The sequence below is a fragment of the Mustela nivalis genome (genome assembly GCF_964662115.1).
Source record: "Mustela nivalis genome assembly, chromosome: 12".
NCBI classification, from domain to species: Eukaryota; Metazoa; Chordata; class Mammalia; order Carnivora; family Mustelidae; genus Mustela; species Mustela nivalis.
The window spans coordinates 16,882,026-16,898,665 of NC_139031.1; the positions used below are offsets into that span (position 1 = coordinate 16,882,026).

A 16,640-nucleotide genomic window follows, 5' to 3' on the forward strand; every position below is an offset into this window, starting at 1 on the left:
ACGTACATGTGTGTGAATGTGTGTACGTCTTCCCCTAAAACACAGACACACAATTCAGAAAGTCTTTCAAGGGCAACTAGTAATTATAAAAGTTTTTTTTCTTTTTTGGTGAAACCAAAATCTATTTCCCATTTATACTTCTTGTGAAATATGTGAAGGCAGTTACCACTTGTCTAGTAACTTCTAGAGGTTGATGAAGCTTCCTTAGGTCTTCCAGCCATTCTACGGTTAGCATGGATCCTAGTTCTCTCTACATGCCTAGTCTAGTTCTCCTCTACATGTATTTTGATTGGACAGTGAATGCTTTTCTTAAAATATAAAGCTCACACTTTAATAATCCTGATGTGGTCAGAAAATAGATCTATTTTTCATTAAAACTGTTCTTATTCTGTATATTTATAAATTCCTTTACAGTTTACAGAGTCCTTTTATAAAACCATCCTATGGGGTAGATATTACCCCCATTTTGTAAGTGACTGAGGCTCAGAGTGGTATCACTTGAGGTTTGCCCATTGTCCTACAATAGCTAATGTAGACATTGCATATCTGTTTACCTGGTCTTAATGTTACCATTTTACAAATTCCATTACCCATTTGTCATATTAGATATAAGCCTGTTGAGTAATACCACTAGACCCCTTTTTCACATGTATTACTGGTTAGATTTCTTTCATACTGTACTTTCCTAATACATTAAAAAAATCTGAATATATATACCTCTTCATGCTTCAATTTGATGAGGTTAGGGTATACTGTTTGTGTATCACATCTTACAAGTTTGTCTTATGAAAGAGCTATGTGATTGTAAAGAGATAGATAAATGTAAAGAGATAGATAAACATTATTAACATTTGTGTGAAGAGTTCAATGATTTTTAATTGAGTAGCTGTAATTTTAATTACGGATTCTGTCATCTCTAGAGTTGGCTTCCGTTTGCATATTTAAATTAACTTTGTAGGTTTTGCTGAGCTTGATAAAAATTACGGAGTCAAAGATAAAGGAAGTAGTATCACAGAAACTTACTCATTTTTGTAATTTTATTTAAATTCCAGTTAACATACAGTGTGATATTCATTTCAGGTGTGTAATGTAGTGATTCATCACTTCCATACATCACCCAGTCCTCATCACAAGTGCACTCCTTAGTCCCCGTCACCCATTTAACTCATCTCGCCAGCTCATCTCTCTTCTATTGGTGACCATCAGTTCTCTAGAGTTAGGAGTCTGTTTCTTGTTTTGTCTCTCTCTTTTTTCCTTTTGCTCATTTGTTTTGCTTCTTAAATTCCACATATCAGTGAAATCGTATGGTATTTGTCTTTGACTTATTTCACTTAGCATAACGTTCTAGCTCCATCCATGTCTTTGCAAATGGCAAGATTTTATTATACTTATACCACGTCTTCTTTACCCATTTGTCATTCAGTGGACACTTAGGCTGCTTCCATATCTTGGCTGTTGTAGATAATGCTGCTATATATCCTTTGGGTAAATACTCAGCAGTGTGACTGCTAGATGGTAGGGTAGTTCTATTTTTAACTTTTTGAGGAAACTTGATACTGTTTTCCACAGTGGCTGTACCAGTTTGCATTCCCCTAACAGTGCAGGAGTTTCCTTTTTCTCCACCTCTTCGCCAACACCTGTTGTTTCTTTTTGTGTTTTTGATTTTAGCCATTCTGACAGGTGTGAAGTGGTATCTGATTAACATTTCCCTGATGATGAGTGATGTTAAGCTTCTTCTGTTGGCCATCTGTATGTCTTCTTTAGAAAAATGTCTGTTCATGTCTTCTGCCCATTTTTTAATTGGGTTATTTGGTTTTTGGTTGTTGAGTTTCGTAAGTTCCCTATGAATTTTGGTTAATAATCCTTCATAATGTCTGTTACTTGCAAATATCTTCTCCCATTCTGTAGATTGCCTTTTTGTTTTGTTGATTACTTCCTTTGCTGTGCAGAAGCTTTTTATTTTGATGTAGTCCCAACAGTTTATTTTTGCTTTTGTTTCCATTGCCTCAGGAGTTATATCTAGAAGGAAGTTGCTATGGCTGATATCAAAGAAGTTACTGCCTGTGCTCTCTTCTAGGATTTTTATGGATTCAGGTTTCAGAGGTCTTTAATCCATTTTGAATTTATTTGTGTGTTTGGTATAAGAATGTGGCCCAGTTTCATCTTTTGTTTGTTGCTGTCCAGTTTTCCCAACACCATTTGAATAGATGGTCTTTTTTCCATTGGCTATCCTTTCCAGCTTTGTCAAAGATTAATTAATCAGGGGCGCCTGGGTGGCTCAGTGGGTTAAAGCCTCTGCCTTTGGCTCAGGTCATGGTCCCAGGGTCCTGGGATCGAGCCCCACATTGGGCGCTCTGCTCAGCAGGGAGCCTGCTTCTTCCTCACTGTCTGCCTGCTTCTCTACCTGCTTGTGATCTCTGTCTGTCAAATAACATCTTTAAAAAAAAAAAAAAAAGATTAATTAACCATATAATGTTGGGTTCATTCCTGGGTTTTCTATTCTGTTCTATTGATGTGTGTGTCCATTTTTGTGCCAGTACCATACTTTGTGGTTACTGTAGCTTTGTAATTATAACTTGAAGTCAGAATTGTGACACCTCCAGCTTTGCTCTCCTTTTTCAGGATTGCTTTGGCTATTCGGGGTCTTCTGTGGTTCCATACAAATTTTAAGAGTGTTTGTTCTAGCTCTGAGAAAAATGCTGTTGGTATTTTGATAGGGATCAAATTAAATATGCAGATTGCTTTGGGTAATATAGACATTTTAACAATACTTGTTTTTCTAGTCTATGAACATGGAATATCTTTGCATTTCTTTATTTCATCTTCAGTTTCTTTTCATTAGTGTTTCATCGTTTTCAGAGTATAGATTTTTTTCACTCTTTGGTTAGGTTTATCCCTAGATATCTTACCGGTTTTGGTGCAGTTGTAAATGAGTATCACAGAAACTTTTAAGCTGACACATAGTACCTTAAATTCCGTAAAAATTCATCTAAACACTGCTGTTACCCAATGCTACACTTTACATCCTATTCCAAAAGATTACCATCAGACTTATCAGAACCTGCTCAATTGAAGATATAGTATACTTAGGATATCCCAGAAAGCCCATCCAGAGAATAAATTATTTTGATATGTCTGTTTCTTTGTAGAAATACATTTTGGCTCTCATTGATCACTCTTTTCCATTTGTTTTATGGAGCTGATGTGTCAGTGGGATAGGCAAGTAGCTGGTTTCAAAGTCTTGAATTTGGGCAGGCAGCAGAAGAAAGGAAAGGACTGTGATGTAAAGAAAGAGGACATTTCCAGTGGATAACAATTGTCAAGAGAAGCTTCATGACTACCTGTTCCACTTCAGTATTAAATTTAACTTCCTGTGTAATTCAAATGGAAGGGAGCTAAGGTTCTAGACAAAACGCTGCATATTATTTTCCATGAAAAATGCCCCAGATGCAAGCAATAGAGCCAGCAGTCCTTGCTAAGCCTGTCACTCATTTCTGAAGAAATCATCTAGCTCCTAATCCATTTCAGATTTTCCCAAGAACTAATTACAAGCGTGTAGCTTCTAGAGTCTGCCATTTTCTCCTTTTCCAGCACTTATCTTAAAAGTGGTTTTGTGATCACATCTGCAAGGATTAATTCCCTGAAATAGAGTTCATTTTGCACCTAAAGATTTAAAACTCATTTAAATTGAGTGGATGTTCTTTTACTGTCTTTGCACCTTTACTGACAGCTCTCTCCACATTGCTTCCTCTGTCCATTCTGGTTTGAGGATCATGCTCTTTTTATAAAGAAGATGGAAGAAAGTCAAATGAAGACGGAACTGCATAGGCCTGCCTTCTCTTGGGGCTTAGCATTATGACACCAGGCTGCACAGGCTTTTCTTAATTTTCTTCTATTCCAAACTTAGCTTTTTCTTGCCTTCAACATTGTCCACAAGCTTCAGATCAATATGTGTTCTGATTTTAGTCCTCAATGATTATGACACTCTTACAGGTAGGTTTATGTTTTTTTTTAACCTCCATCCATCTTTTCTAAATGTTCTTTCTTTAGATTTCTCCCCAGTTTCTTTTCTTTGTTAAGAATCATTTATTCTTGCATAATTAGAAGTCATAGTTTAGCATCTTCTGTGATCTATGAATCACTGTCTCCTATAACTATGGGACCACCCTGAATCATAGTTTTGTTATTGTTGATGAGTTTTTTTTTACACCTTTTTTGGAAAGCTGTTTTTCTCCAAAAATCTGGAAATAGATGTTCAGGGCTCTTTGTTTAGGAAACATTATATACCTGTTGAGATCCAGGTTTGGGAACTGTTCACAATACATGAAGAGGATTAAATCAAGGTCCCTTTTCCTGGAGGAGCTCATAGTCTAGTAGACAAAAGCTAACACATAAACAAGTATTTGTAATGCACTGTGGTAATTGCAGAAATAGCCAGGATACCTGCCATCCAACGGCTCCAATCTAAGTCATTCCCATTTCTTGCTTCTGTAAATCCTAAAATTATGCCACAAACTCTTAGGCTTCTGTTATGTTTGCAACAGCCAAACAGTTCTTTTTTGGTCAGAAGTCCCGGATAAAAGTTTCCCTTCTTGTTTCCACCTTGGGGAAGGGAGATGTCAGCAAGTCACTTTTGCTAGGTTTATCTTCTTCTAGCGGATTCAGACCTCAGAGATTTAGGGTGGCTGACAACCCCCATGTCTGTGTACTTTTGTTGTTTGTCATGGTGAAACCATATTCTGGTGACTTCTATATGTTCCCATGGATAATAAGCGCCCCCCCCCCCCCAGTTGTCTTTGGATCACCTCACAGTGCTTTGTTCATAGTGCTCAGTTTTGTGTTCACTTGAATGCTTTCCTTTGCACTTCCAATTTCGGATTTTATAGATTTCTTTTATTTGATTTTTGCACCTCACGTCCTTTAGCTCTGTTGCTTCTGTATTCTGGTTCAGGTTCCATCTATTCAAGTCTGTAATGCTTCTGAGATGTACTTATCTTTCGCATTAACTTTTCAGTGTACTTTTCCCTCACAGTCTTTATAGCTTTATATATAGACATCTTTTCATAAGTATTTTTCCATTTTTAAAAAACAGATTCTGCTTCCTTAGATCCTTCATAAGACAGACATCTGGATGTTTTTCTGGTTCTCATTGGATGATCTCTTTCTCCCCTAAAACAGACTTGTAGGAACATTCTAGAAGAAAAAGATACATATGCAAACAAAACAAAACTATATTTTGAAATACTTCTGCTATATTTTAGATCAGCTACCTCTGCTACTCTCTTTTCTGTATGGAATGCCCATGTCCTCTTCAATATCAGCTTCTCGAGTTACCACTTAAACTGCATGCAGAATGGCAGAACAGTTCATTTTCTTTTTTATGCCCAAAGGACTTTGTTCATACCAGAAGAGCATTTAGTATCACTCAAGCATTCCTTATTTAATTTTGGTGCATTGGATTTTTAAAAAGTGTACACACATCTCAAACACTATTGAAAACATTATCATTATAGTGGCTCTTTTCCCTCCGTTTGCATGCAGACAAGCCTTTTGGCACCCTCAAACATAGCTGATTCCTGCTTCCAGAAAGATTTTTGTGTCTTTGGAAAGAACGATTTGACTCATAGCATTATACAAATATGAATTAAATAGGCTTTTTAAGGGAAAGTGATTTTTCAGGTCTTCTCAAGCTGGATCTTTGATTCAGTAGATATCTTGAGGCACAAGATACACCCGCACAGGCCTTGCAGTAGAGTTTGAGAGATGTGAGTAAGGGTGAGCAGCAAACTTAGTGGGTTCATAGCAGTTTGCTGCCCAGTGGGTATGGTTTGGGCCACAAGTACTGTTCTAGAATGATCTGAGTGGAAAAGAAAAGACTTCAACTTTTGGAATATTGAATAAAAATTAATTAGAAGAAATCAGGAAAGCATTCTAGAGAGGGGGAATAAAAGCACGAAGTTAAGGCAGAGTCCACGAAGCCCAGGCCATATTTAGCTGACCCTCATGGCCTCTCTTTTCCTGTTTATGTCAGTTCAACCTTCTATTAGTAAAGACAAATTTTGGTTGTTTTTTGTTACTACTTTTTTTCAAGTTCTTCTCACAACTTTTTTTTTTTTTTTCCACTTGGGTTCTTAGGGTTTTTCACTTAGTTTAATTTCTATTTTCAAATCTATTAAGTCCTAAACATTTTGGGTCCCAGTAAATCTGCTCTGTAGTACTGGCCTGTCTTGATTTATAATAAGCATAATCCTAGAAATTTGAGTGTCATTTCTTTTTGTTTTAAGTAGAATAACATTTTTTAATAAACCTGAAGGAATTTGTTCACAAGACATTTTTCCAGCAAATTTTAGTTTATAAATTGAAATTATTTCTGAGGCTAACCTAAAAAGTACAGCATGCCAATACGATAAAGCTTGCTTTTGAGTTCTGGTAGGAGAAATTTTGTATGCTCTTTAAAGTTTGGTTTAACATCTAAGGACAAACATAATTCATTTATATTTGAGTTGCTTAGAGATATGTTGTTGAAGTTTGGAGAAGGTTTAGGGTTTCTTAAAATCCTGTGCTGTTGGAAATGCACTCCATCCAAAACTGACAGGAAATCGTATATATAACAGCATGAGGTGGGGTAGGGGAGATGCTATAGAGAGGGGTACAGACTGAGACAGGATGACTGTCCTAAAAATGCACAAATATTTGAGAGTCTTAACTGGCAAGGAGTAACCATAATGGGAACTAAATTTCAAACGCACAGCGGCTCATACCAAGAAAGATTTGTTTCACTAAGTAACCTAGCCACTGGAGGGAGCCTTTGACTTTGAACTATCCAGGACAGTGGTAAAGGCAAGGAAGATAAAAGCTTTTGGAAAACAAGATCAGGTTGCCAACTGAAACTTTGAGGAGTAACCATTAGACAAGGCTTAGAAACTGAGGAGCAGAATAAACTCTTCTAGACATATTTGGGACTACTGCCCAGTTGGGAAGGGTTTGAGCACTGATAGAAATTTAACTTGAAACTCAAGAGGCTTCTGCCCTAGGGACTGCAGATAAGAATGGAGTGGCCTACAGCTGAACAAGTGGGCCCGTCGTACCTAGCAAACATGAAAGTAGAGAAATTGGTGGTTTATGAATTTAGCTGTATCTGGTCCGTTTAGTTAATAAGGCCTATGTGTTTGTCGCTAAAAGACCTTGCAGAGATGGTGCCAAAGAGTAGGTAGAGGAGGGCATCCAAGAGGAGACAGAAAAGCCTGACTGGATGGTACAGATTGTGTTAGAGGAAGCAAATACTTGGGATGGCCTTTTGTTTTCAGGGTCCCCTTATGTGCGATTTACCTCCCGATGTTGTCATTACACACAAATCTGGCTTCACACTGAGCAGCAGGTACTGTTTCCCATGGCCCCGTGGTCTGTGGCACAGATGAGAGCAGGATGGAGGAGGCTGTGCTGTCCCAGGGCCCGTCCCCGCAGCTTCACCCCCAGGGGCTCCTGAGATGGTTTTGCAGTCTGAAACCAATTTGCAAATCACTCTTTCAGGGGAAGCTTTTATGCAGACTGGAAAAACCCATTCGCTTGTCACCAGTGACAACTTACAAAGAGCAGGTTTTCCCACAAGTTTTGCATTTCATAATGATGAACACATCGCAGTTCATCTGAGGAACAGAAAAGAGAGAAACCCACTTAGCTGCTGTAATGCTGTGTGTTCTTGTGTAAGCCATTCATCTGCTCCTGCTTTAGGATTTTCTGTCAAAGATCTGATGTCAGAATACAGCTTAATTTTATCTTCTAATACAGTTGACCCTTAAACAATGCAGGAGTTCGAGGCACAGAAAAGAGAAGATATATTTAATATAAATAATTGAAATACATTTCATAGTGCTGTACTGGAAAATATCCACATGTAAATGAACCTGTGCAGTTCAAGCCCATGTTGTGTCAGGGTCAACTGTGGAGCGAGCCATTGCTTAGAAAACGTGTCTTCCTCTATACATCCTACTTAGTAGTTGGACTAGCCTAGTGTTGTGGGCATTTGAGGCTCACGGTGTCCGTGGAGTAAGTAAAACCACTCTGTGAATGAATGATTGCTCCTGTCCTTTTACCCCCCATTCCCAGACATTTCCACATGTGTGCCTCCCTGGCATCTCTTTTTACTAAACTCTACTAAACTTTTCATTTATCAATCACATGCAAGCCGGTGGCATTTCCTCTGTTGCTCATTCAGACTTCAGTTGATGAACTTCTCCTATATTTACTTTGTCTTACTGTCTCAATTTTAAACTCCTTGAGAACAGGAGACAGAGTTGAAGTTGTTCCCTTGGTACACTGTACGCCTTCAGTAAATAGTTGCTTTGACTTTGATTTTGGCAGTTTTTATACATACATTTAAAAATTTTTGTTGTTACTAAAAAACAAATTTGTCAACTTGCTTCCTGTGCTGTGACCAACGTGTTATAGACAGGCTATTTGGTAATGGGCAAGCTGGCCGAATTTTAGACATAATTTCTTCCCTGTGGTGTTCTGATCCAGGGAAACTGAAAGTGTACTCATGATTCTTACCCAGCGGCAAATATGAATGTGATATCTGGCACCTTTGAAGGTATTTTGAATTTCATGTCTTTGAGTTCTATGCTGAAAAATAAAGCTACTACAAACAACTTGGCCTGCTTTCCTGCCCTCAAATTATTTAGACCCGAAAATAGTATTTTGTTGTAGATATCTGAAAATTATAAATTAAAATTGGGGTTTTTTTAGCATTATAAAACATTTAAACATTATTTGCAATCCTTTAAAAATATACAGTTCTGGGATGCCTGGGTGGCTCAGTCAGTTAAGCCACTGCTTCCAGCTCATGTCATGATCCCAGGATCCTGGGATTAAGCCCCAAATTGGGCTCCCTGCTCAGTGAAGAGTCTGTTTTTCCTTCTGCCCCTCCTGCTGCTTGTCCTCTCTCTCCTCCTCTCTCTCTGTCAAATAAATAAAGTCTTAAGGAAAAAATACTCAGCTCTTCCTGAATATATTATGCTACAAATAATTAAATACTTTAAAAATCGAAATAGTATCATGTCTAACATAAATATGTTTGGTAACTTGATTTTCATTGTGCTTTGCTTGTGGAAAGTTTAAGGAGATTTCCTATATCTTATTTGTCTTTGCAGTATTTTGGTGGTAGCAAGGCTTATATTTGAATCAACTATATAGTCCCTCTGTGAAGATGCTGAGTGTTACCCCTACATTCCCTAGGAGAAGACTGTACGGAGCCAGTTTCTGGCAAGTGAGGGGTCCTCTGCCTTGGCCTTTTGGAAAGTTTAGTGTCTATTCAGTATTGAATACTGATAAAAAAAATTATTAGGTGCTTATCAAATAATAAATGGACTCCAGATTGCTTTTCTCTTCTCTCTTTTTATCCCTACAAGAGACTAAAGCAGATGTTACTCCTACTTACGAAATAGGGCCCTGGGATATTGAGAGACTTACTTAGATACCTTAGATTGTAATAATTACCAGTGTAGAGCTAACTTATACAGTCCATCTGCAATTTTCAGCCCAGTATTTTTTCCATTAGGCCCACTGACTTGTACATTCTGAATTGTACCCCAGTATGAAGTCCTGTATCAAGAAAGGGAAATGAAGTTGCATCAAGTTGAGTCCAGTGATCAAAGTTCTGGTACTATCTTAAGGGGAAATACATATTTGAGTGGGATTTTTCAGAGCCCTAGATACAAAAAAACGGACTTCCTTTGTGTTAGTGGTTCTCAGCGAGAGATCATTTTGGCTCCCTCAGCAGTCACTTGGCAATGTCTGGAGACATTTTTGATTGTCAGAACTGGGGTTTGTGAGCTCCTGGCATCTGGTGGGTGGAGGCCAGAGATGCTACCAGACATCCTGTAATGCATAGAACAACCACCCCCCCACCCAGAGCAATGAATTATGTAGTCCAAAATCCTCGGTAGTGTTGAGGTTAATAACCCATGCTGTTGGGTATTACAAGGATTGGATTACCAGAAGCCCTTGTTGCCAGAACAAATTTGAGTCAGAGGCAATGGGGGAAGGGGAGGTAAAGAAGGTGATTTCAAGTATGGCTGGACTGAGAGAGCTATTTTGATGGAGGTAGGCTTTAGTTAATTTCCCTTCATTTGCCCTTCCTTTGTGCCAATGCTTGGCATAGCAACAGTGGAGAAAGCTGAAGAACATTTCTCCTCTTGTTCTAAGCTACTTGGAATTAGTGTTCCCATTCCAAGAGCTAAAGATGTCAGTCCCATTTCCCTATGACACTCGCAGTTTCACTGCAAACCAGTCATCCATTCTATCAGGGTCCCAAGATGTCTAGGTACATGACTTTGTTTTTTAGCAAGATTGTAAGAATTATAAACTAGCTAACTGATTTCTCAAGGTATCTTATAATCGTAGTTCACGTGGGATGATCTGAGTTTCTCACTGTTTCTGTATCATGTGCCATATGTTGGGTCATATAAGGGTCAACATAGAGTTGACCCTTAAACAACTTGGGGTTAGGGGCACTGACCCCCTGCCCAGCAAAAATCCATATAAAACTTTTGACTCCCCAAAACCTTAACTACTAATAGCCTACCATTGACCGGGGTGCCTTACCAATAACTTAAACAGTCAACTAACACATATTTTGTATATGTATTCTTACAAAAAGTTAAGCTAGAGAAAAGAAAATGCTACTAAGAAAATCCTAAGGAAGAGAAAATACATTAGCAGGACTGTACTATATTAACCGGAAAAAAAAGTCCCTGTACGTTGACCCATGCAGCTCAAATCTGTGTTGTTTAAGACTCAGCTGTACTCTTGACTTGATTTCATTAGTCTAAAATCAGAGAAACATCCTTTTAAAAAATGTTTTGGTTTTTAGAGTGTTTTAAGTTTATAGCAAAACTGAGTGGAAACTGCAGAGTTCCTATATATCCCCTCCCTGTGCCCAAGTGTCTTTTGACTTCATTGCAATACTAATTTTCAAATAAACTTTATACAAATGCAGATATTATTATGTTAATGCAAAATTAGGGGTTCCTTAGTTCCAGTTCTCACTAAATATAAAGCAAAAGTAGGGAGAAAATTGTATTACTAAGTTATGCGGTATTTTCTTCTTGATTCCATGGAAAAGAGGGACTCAAATCATCTGCATAGGCGTCTTATTGACTTGGGCTACTTAGTTCAATGGCATTGATCTTCCTCAGAATTTTCCCTTGTAGTTATGCATCATCTTTTTATATCGGGGGATTTTATTTCCTTGCTGAGAAGCTTTCCTTGTTTAGAGTTCAGTCTCTGGCTGATGGAAAACCATTTTAAGTTATTTGGTCCAACAGTTTGACCACTTTAAAGGTTCAAGCGTGCATAGCCACCAAACCTTCCTGTAATCGACAGTGTTTTGGAACTTTGTGGTGTGATCTTGTTAGTGTCTAATGAAGTCGGATGATTGCATTGTTAATCAGAAACCAGCCCCCCAAGCCCTGACTTGAGTGCCGAGTCCAGTTTGTTCCTTCAGTCAAAATATATCTCTATCCTGCTAATCATGGCCCCGTGGGTATACTGTCATGTTGCCGTGTTTCTTTTTTGCTTCCTTTTAGTCATGGATCTTATAGGCTCCTGGGTTTACCCTTAAATATTTGGCCCATTAAAAAGTCAGCTGATAGTCTGTACCATGTAGATCAAGAGAGAGAGCTTGGTGGTATTAAAAAAACAACTCAGATAAGGTCTGGGTTCAAGTCCTTGTTATACCAATGATGTGACCTTGAGCAAATTATTCTGGAGTGTGTTTCTTTATCTGTTAAATGGAGAGGATTCTCTCTGCTCTGCCTACCTCACAACGTGAGGGTCAAATGAAATAATAATTGACTATGAGGGGGCCTTGCGAATTGTACAGCTCAATGCACATGTAAAGTGGGATGCAGACAGAAGGATGAGCTTTAGGAAACTGCACTGAAAGGAAAGTGGGTTTGAAGAATTTATTTGCCCTTATCTTGGCTTGTCTGTCATAGATGGCCTCTTCTTCATCTTAGTAATTCAGGGATGACTTTTGTTGGGTTTGATTGTAGCTTGTTTTTTTCTTTTTATAAATAAGGTCAGTAGGGTTAAATGCTTCACTTACTGAAATATGATACCATTTGGCATAGAACAGTAATTGGTGCAAAGCAGAATTAGAAAATTCTGAATTCACCAAATAGCATAGATTGCCTGATAGAGTATCATCATCGTCATCGTCATCATCATCCGTGCTGATTGCTAATCAATTCTCTATGCTCTTCTCAAAAACCTCAGTGATAGTTTGACCTACATTCCTATTTCCCATAAAACAACTACTCCGGTAGCCCTGCTTCACCTTTTCCCCTCCAACCAATCAGAGTTTGTGGATTCTGGATGGTGGTAGATCCAGTTAGTTTAGCCACAATTTATAAAAAGTCTTTTTACATTGATAGTTTCTTGTAGTGTATGACAGTATGACACTGTTCATAAATAGAGCCAGCGAACTAGCTGTAAGCACTCCAGGACTGGATTTTAAATGCTCAGTAGAACTGTTGGAACAGAGTAGGTAGACTGTGCTGGAAATAATCCCATCTGAAAGGTAGCTCAGCCCCTGCCTGCTCGGCCTTGATGACTATGGAAATACACTCTTTTCAAATTCAAAAAGCCTATTCGTTCCTGCCTTTCTCCTCTGAAATGCATTACCAGTTTTATCATCAGGAAGAACTTAATTATTTGTCCTTTTCTGTTGGCTTATGTTTACTCTTCATAAAATGACTTTTCTTCCATTTAACGGGCTCAGAAATGAGCTCCTATATTGAACTTCGCAGGCTTGATAGCGTAAATCAGCTCAGCCGGCTAAACGCCTCAGTGACTCAAACTTCATAATGTAGCTGGAACTTAGTTGTGCTCCGGAGCAAGGAGTCTTTTTAATCCGGATTATTGATTTACAAGTGCAAGATGGTGAAGTGTCTGTAAGGAAGGACAAGACGCTCCCTCTCCCGATCCTTGAGCAAGTCTTTCCTCGCTGATTTCAGGGGCTCCCAGCTCACGAGCAAAATCCTAACCACGTTTATCTTGCTAGGACAACCCATCTTAAGTGCTCAGTAAAGAAAGAATAATTCTTCTCCCGCTTAACCACTAAAGAACAACATATGTTTCTAACGTCAGCTTTTTATTTTTTTTTTTATCTTTCATTTTTTTGTTGGTAAATCTCCCAGACAACAGCAGTTCTGTAGAGAGTTTAAATATGAAGGAATGGCAGGACGGGCTAAGGGCACTTCTACCCAACATTAACATCAACTTTGGTGGACTGCCCAATTCCTCCTCCCCCTCCAACGCCAACCACAGTGCACCAACGTCCAACCCTGCCACCACCGACAGCCTGAGTTGGGACAGCCCTGGCAGCTGGACAGACCCAGCCATCATCACAGGTAACTTTCTCACTCCTTCAGCTCCACTGACTGCCATCCGTTCGGTTTTTAGCACCGATGAGATTAAAAAAGAACAGGTCTCTTCGATACTAACTTCTTCTCACCAAGCCACACACGTGGCGTGGCCGGTTTTGTGGTCCGGGGTCGTGCAGTCTTGGTTAACTCTGGCGGCCTTGTTGTATAAGGCACTTGGCACCTAGGTTGGTTCTTTGGGTGCAAGGAAGTGCTCACGTCTGATAACGTGTGTGTATTTTTCAGGTCTCAAAGTACAAAAGTATCTAATTTATCCTTTTAAAGGAACATACTCCACTCTTTAAAATAAAGCTCTCTATTATAAGGCTCTCTTGTGTACGTATCCCTGTCAGAGAAGGAGAAGCGCAATTGGGGAATGATGGCGTACAACTCTGGGGACTTGGGGACAGTGGGGGATGGTGTCTGTGTAGTGGAAGAGGGGACACGGGTTTCTGTCACAACGAATCGTCCTTGGGGGGTGGAGGATCAAAAAGAACGTGAGATTAAAAAGGTCTTATTTGGAAGGAGTTGAAGACTGTAATTTTTCTGTTTCTTTATGGGTAAACTAATCCTACCTTAAAAATTCTCTGTTGGATGGCTTTCTGGTTCTTTCTGCCCAGACTCACCATTTTCCCCTCTTGTTTTCTTTTCTCTCCTCAGGTATTCCAGCAACTTCAGGAAACAGTTTAGACTCTCTTCAAGATGACAATCCTCCACACTGGCTAAAATCCCTTCAGGCCCTCACAGAGATGGACGGCCCCAGTGCTGCTCCGTCACAGACCCACCACAGCGCCCCCTTCAGCACACAGATCCCTCTGCACAGAGCCAGTTGGAATCCCTACCCCCCTCCTTCAAACCCTTCCAGCTTCCACTCCCCACCCCCAGGCTTTCAGACAGCCTTCAGACCCCCCAGCAAAACCCCCACAGATTTACTACAGAGTTCAACACTGGACCGCCATTAGGGAAAGAGGAGAAACCATTAGAAAATGCAGGATTTGTCGCACCCTGTTTTCTCCCCCTCAGCCCGCCCACCGCTCCCTTCTCATCTCTTACGTTCTGAAGAATCCAGTTCCTGATCAATTTTTTTTCTCCCTGCCCCCAGATGCGATGCGATCACAGGGTCATTACCATCTTCTTTTTTTTTTTTAATCGTAAAAGTTTCTGTTGATCCAGCATTTGAGTGACACTGTTGAATGTTTCCTGAAAAATGCCTTTTTTAAGGAGGGGAAAAAAAAAAAAATCAAAGGGCAGTCTCAATACTTAGAAAATTACTGTCTGTCTGTTGCGCATAATAATGACATAATCTGCTTAGCAGAAAATGACGATTAATCTTTAGGAAAGGTCAAGTAAATGCATTATCAACTGCAAAAGTTTGAAAACCAGGTTAATTGAAGTGAGATTGCTAAGTGCATGGGGGAAAGCAGTGGTCCTGGCATCCATCTTGTATTCAGCTTATCACTATTGCAGGGGAAAATGCTTTTAATTTAATTCAATTTTTAATTCTTTCGGCAAGTTGATGGAGAGGACTTGATTGCGTCATTAAGCAAAAGGATTTATTGGAAGTTGATAGAAGGACAAATCGATGTGTAGTAGTAACGGGCCTATCGCTAAAGAGTTTACGAGGAGGGGAGAAGTGATTTTTTTTAAAGGAGAAAAAAATTTTGGGCTTTAGATTTAAAGTAAATTGAAATGTTTTAAAGAAGAAAAGTATTCACAGATTTAATACCTATGCATAACGTAAGAGCTGAAATATAAGTGATTTCTTCAGTCTTTCTCCTCTGTCAGAATCTTTTTTTCTTTTACCTTAAATTTGCCTGATTAGGGCGTTATCTCTGAGATAGCACTGCTCTGGGGCCATCTGATCACCATCAGGAGCAATTCTATGACCTCCTTGCCTGCAGCTTTTACTTAACCCTGTAGTTTCTGGACGTTTGTGCAGTATTGAAAAGACAGGAGAAAAGAAAACAGAAACCTGGTTATAACCTGACGCTAAAACTAAAAACAAGGAAATGTACCTCTTTCTTCAGAATTAAAACTAAAATCTTAAATAAAACAGAAAACTTGATGATGACCCTTGGGTTTTCTTGTTTTTGTTTTTCCATTTTGTTGTATGTGAGTTTGAGACATTTTGTGACAGCAGTGATCAGATGTTTCCATTGGTTTTCATGTTCAACGCTAGGAAAAATGGTACAGAAGAAGAAATGAGAAAAGGAATTCATCTTCTTGTCTGTCTTGACCGTCTTGAAGATCAGCCCACCTTGTCCTCAAGAGTTCCTCTTCCTGCGGCTTTGGGTAGAAGATACCTCCCTGTGCTATCGTGTTATGTAGACCCAGCCTTTCCAGCTGAGAAGCCTCATGTGCCAGACAGGAGCAGATGAGCTGTTGGTGTGCTGAGATGTTGGTTGGCTTGGGAGGCCCGGAGGGACTAGCCGGTGTGGCATCTACGTAGCAGTGCTGTGTGTGAGGGCTGTGCTGGGGAAGAGCTTGGGAGACCATAATGTCTCTGACGAAGACATCCCACGGGCAGATCTTCTATGGCCAGCCCATTCTAGGGAGTACCTAACAGTGGGAAGATGGTCATGGCCTTGATGGGAAGAGGGTGGGGGCCAGAACGAAGCGTTCCCTACCAGATTAATAAAATCTGCATAGTTTGCATTTCCTGGCTTGGATTACATTCCCAAGTCCAAAGCTGGAGTTTGCACCTTTTCAGCCATATCCAGTAATGGAATCATTGTCGAATGAATCAAGTTGATCTTCTAAATCATGCATTCTGTGCTTTCAGATTGATTTCTTTTTCTTACCTATACTTTGTACTTCAATTTGCTGCAAAACCCGAAATGGAACCAAAAACAATTTCAGCACAGTTATTGGAAAACATAAACAGGCTAGTCTCAAATGTCACTGCAAATAGACGTTACCTCATGAATAGTAAATTGAGTTTTTTTGTTTTGTTTTGTTTTTTTTAATCAAAATGTTCGTGTGGGAGAGGACTAGGAACTGCAGATTCTTTTTGCCCTGTGAACTTGGCTTCGGTCTTCAGAATTTTCACATTGTACTACAAAGTGATGGGTTAACACAGAGATAATATTCAGGTAGCAGTGAATTGTAATCAAGGCTTTTGGGAAAGGGGGCCTTGAATATTCCTGAGGTATGGATATGTCAATAAAAATGTTGCTTGTTTCTGTAAAAGAAGGGAAATTCGACCTTGCAGTCTGT

General features: G+C 39.4%; 1 protein-coding gene across 4 annotated transcripts in view; it reads left to right on the top strand.

The window, feature by feature from the left end:
- Positions 1-15,495, top strand: part of CNOT4 (CCR4-NOT transcription complex subunit 4) — a 139,321-nt gene extending 123,826 nt beyond the window's left edge. For 2 of the 4 annotated variants that reach the window (XM_082693272.1, XM_082693273.1), the window contains exons 11-12: positions 13,200-13,412; positions 14,085-15,495. In XM_082693272.1, the coding sequence (XP_082549398.1) occupies positions 13,200-13,412; positions 14,085-14,386 (515 nt within the window). In that variant the 3' untranslated portion in view covers positions 14,387-15,495. The remainder of the gene's footprint in view (positions 1-13,199; positions 13,413-14,084) is intronic. The other 2 variants (XM_082693274.1, XM_082693275.1) reach the window with 1 other exon arrangement.
- Positions 15,496-16,640: the final 1,145 nt, after the last annotated feature.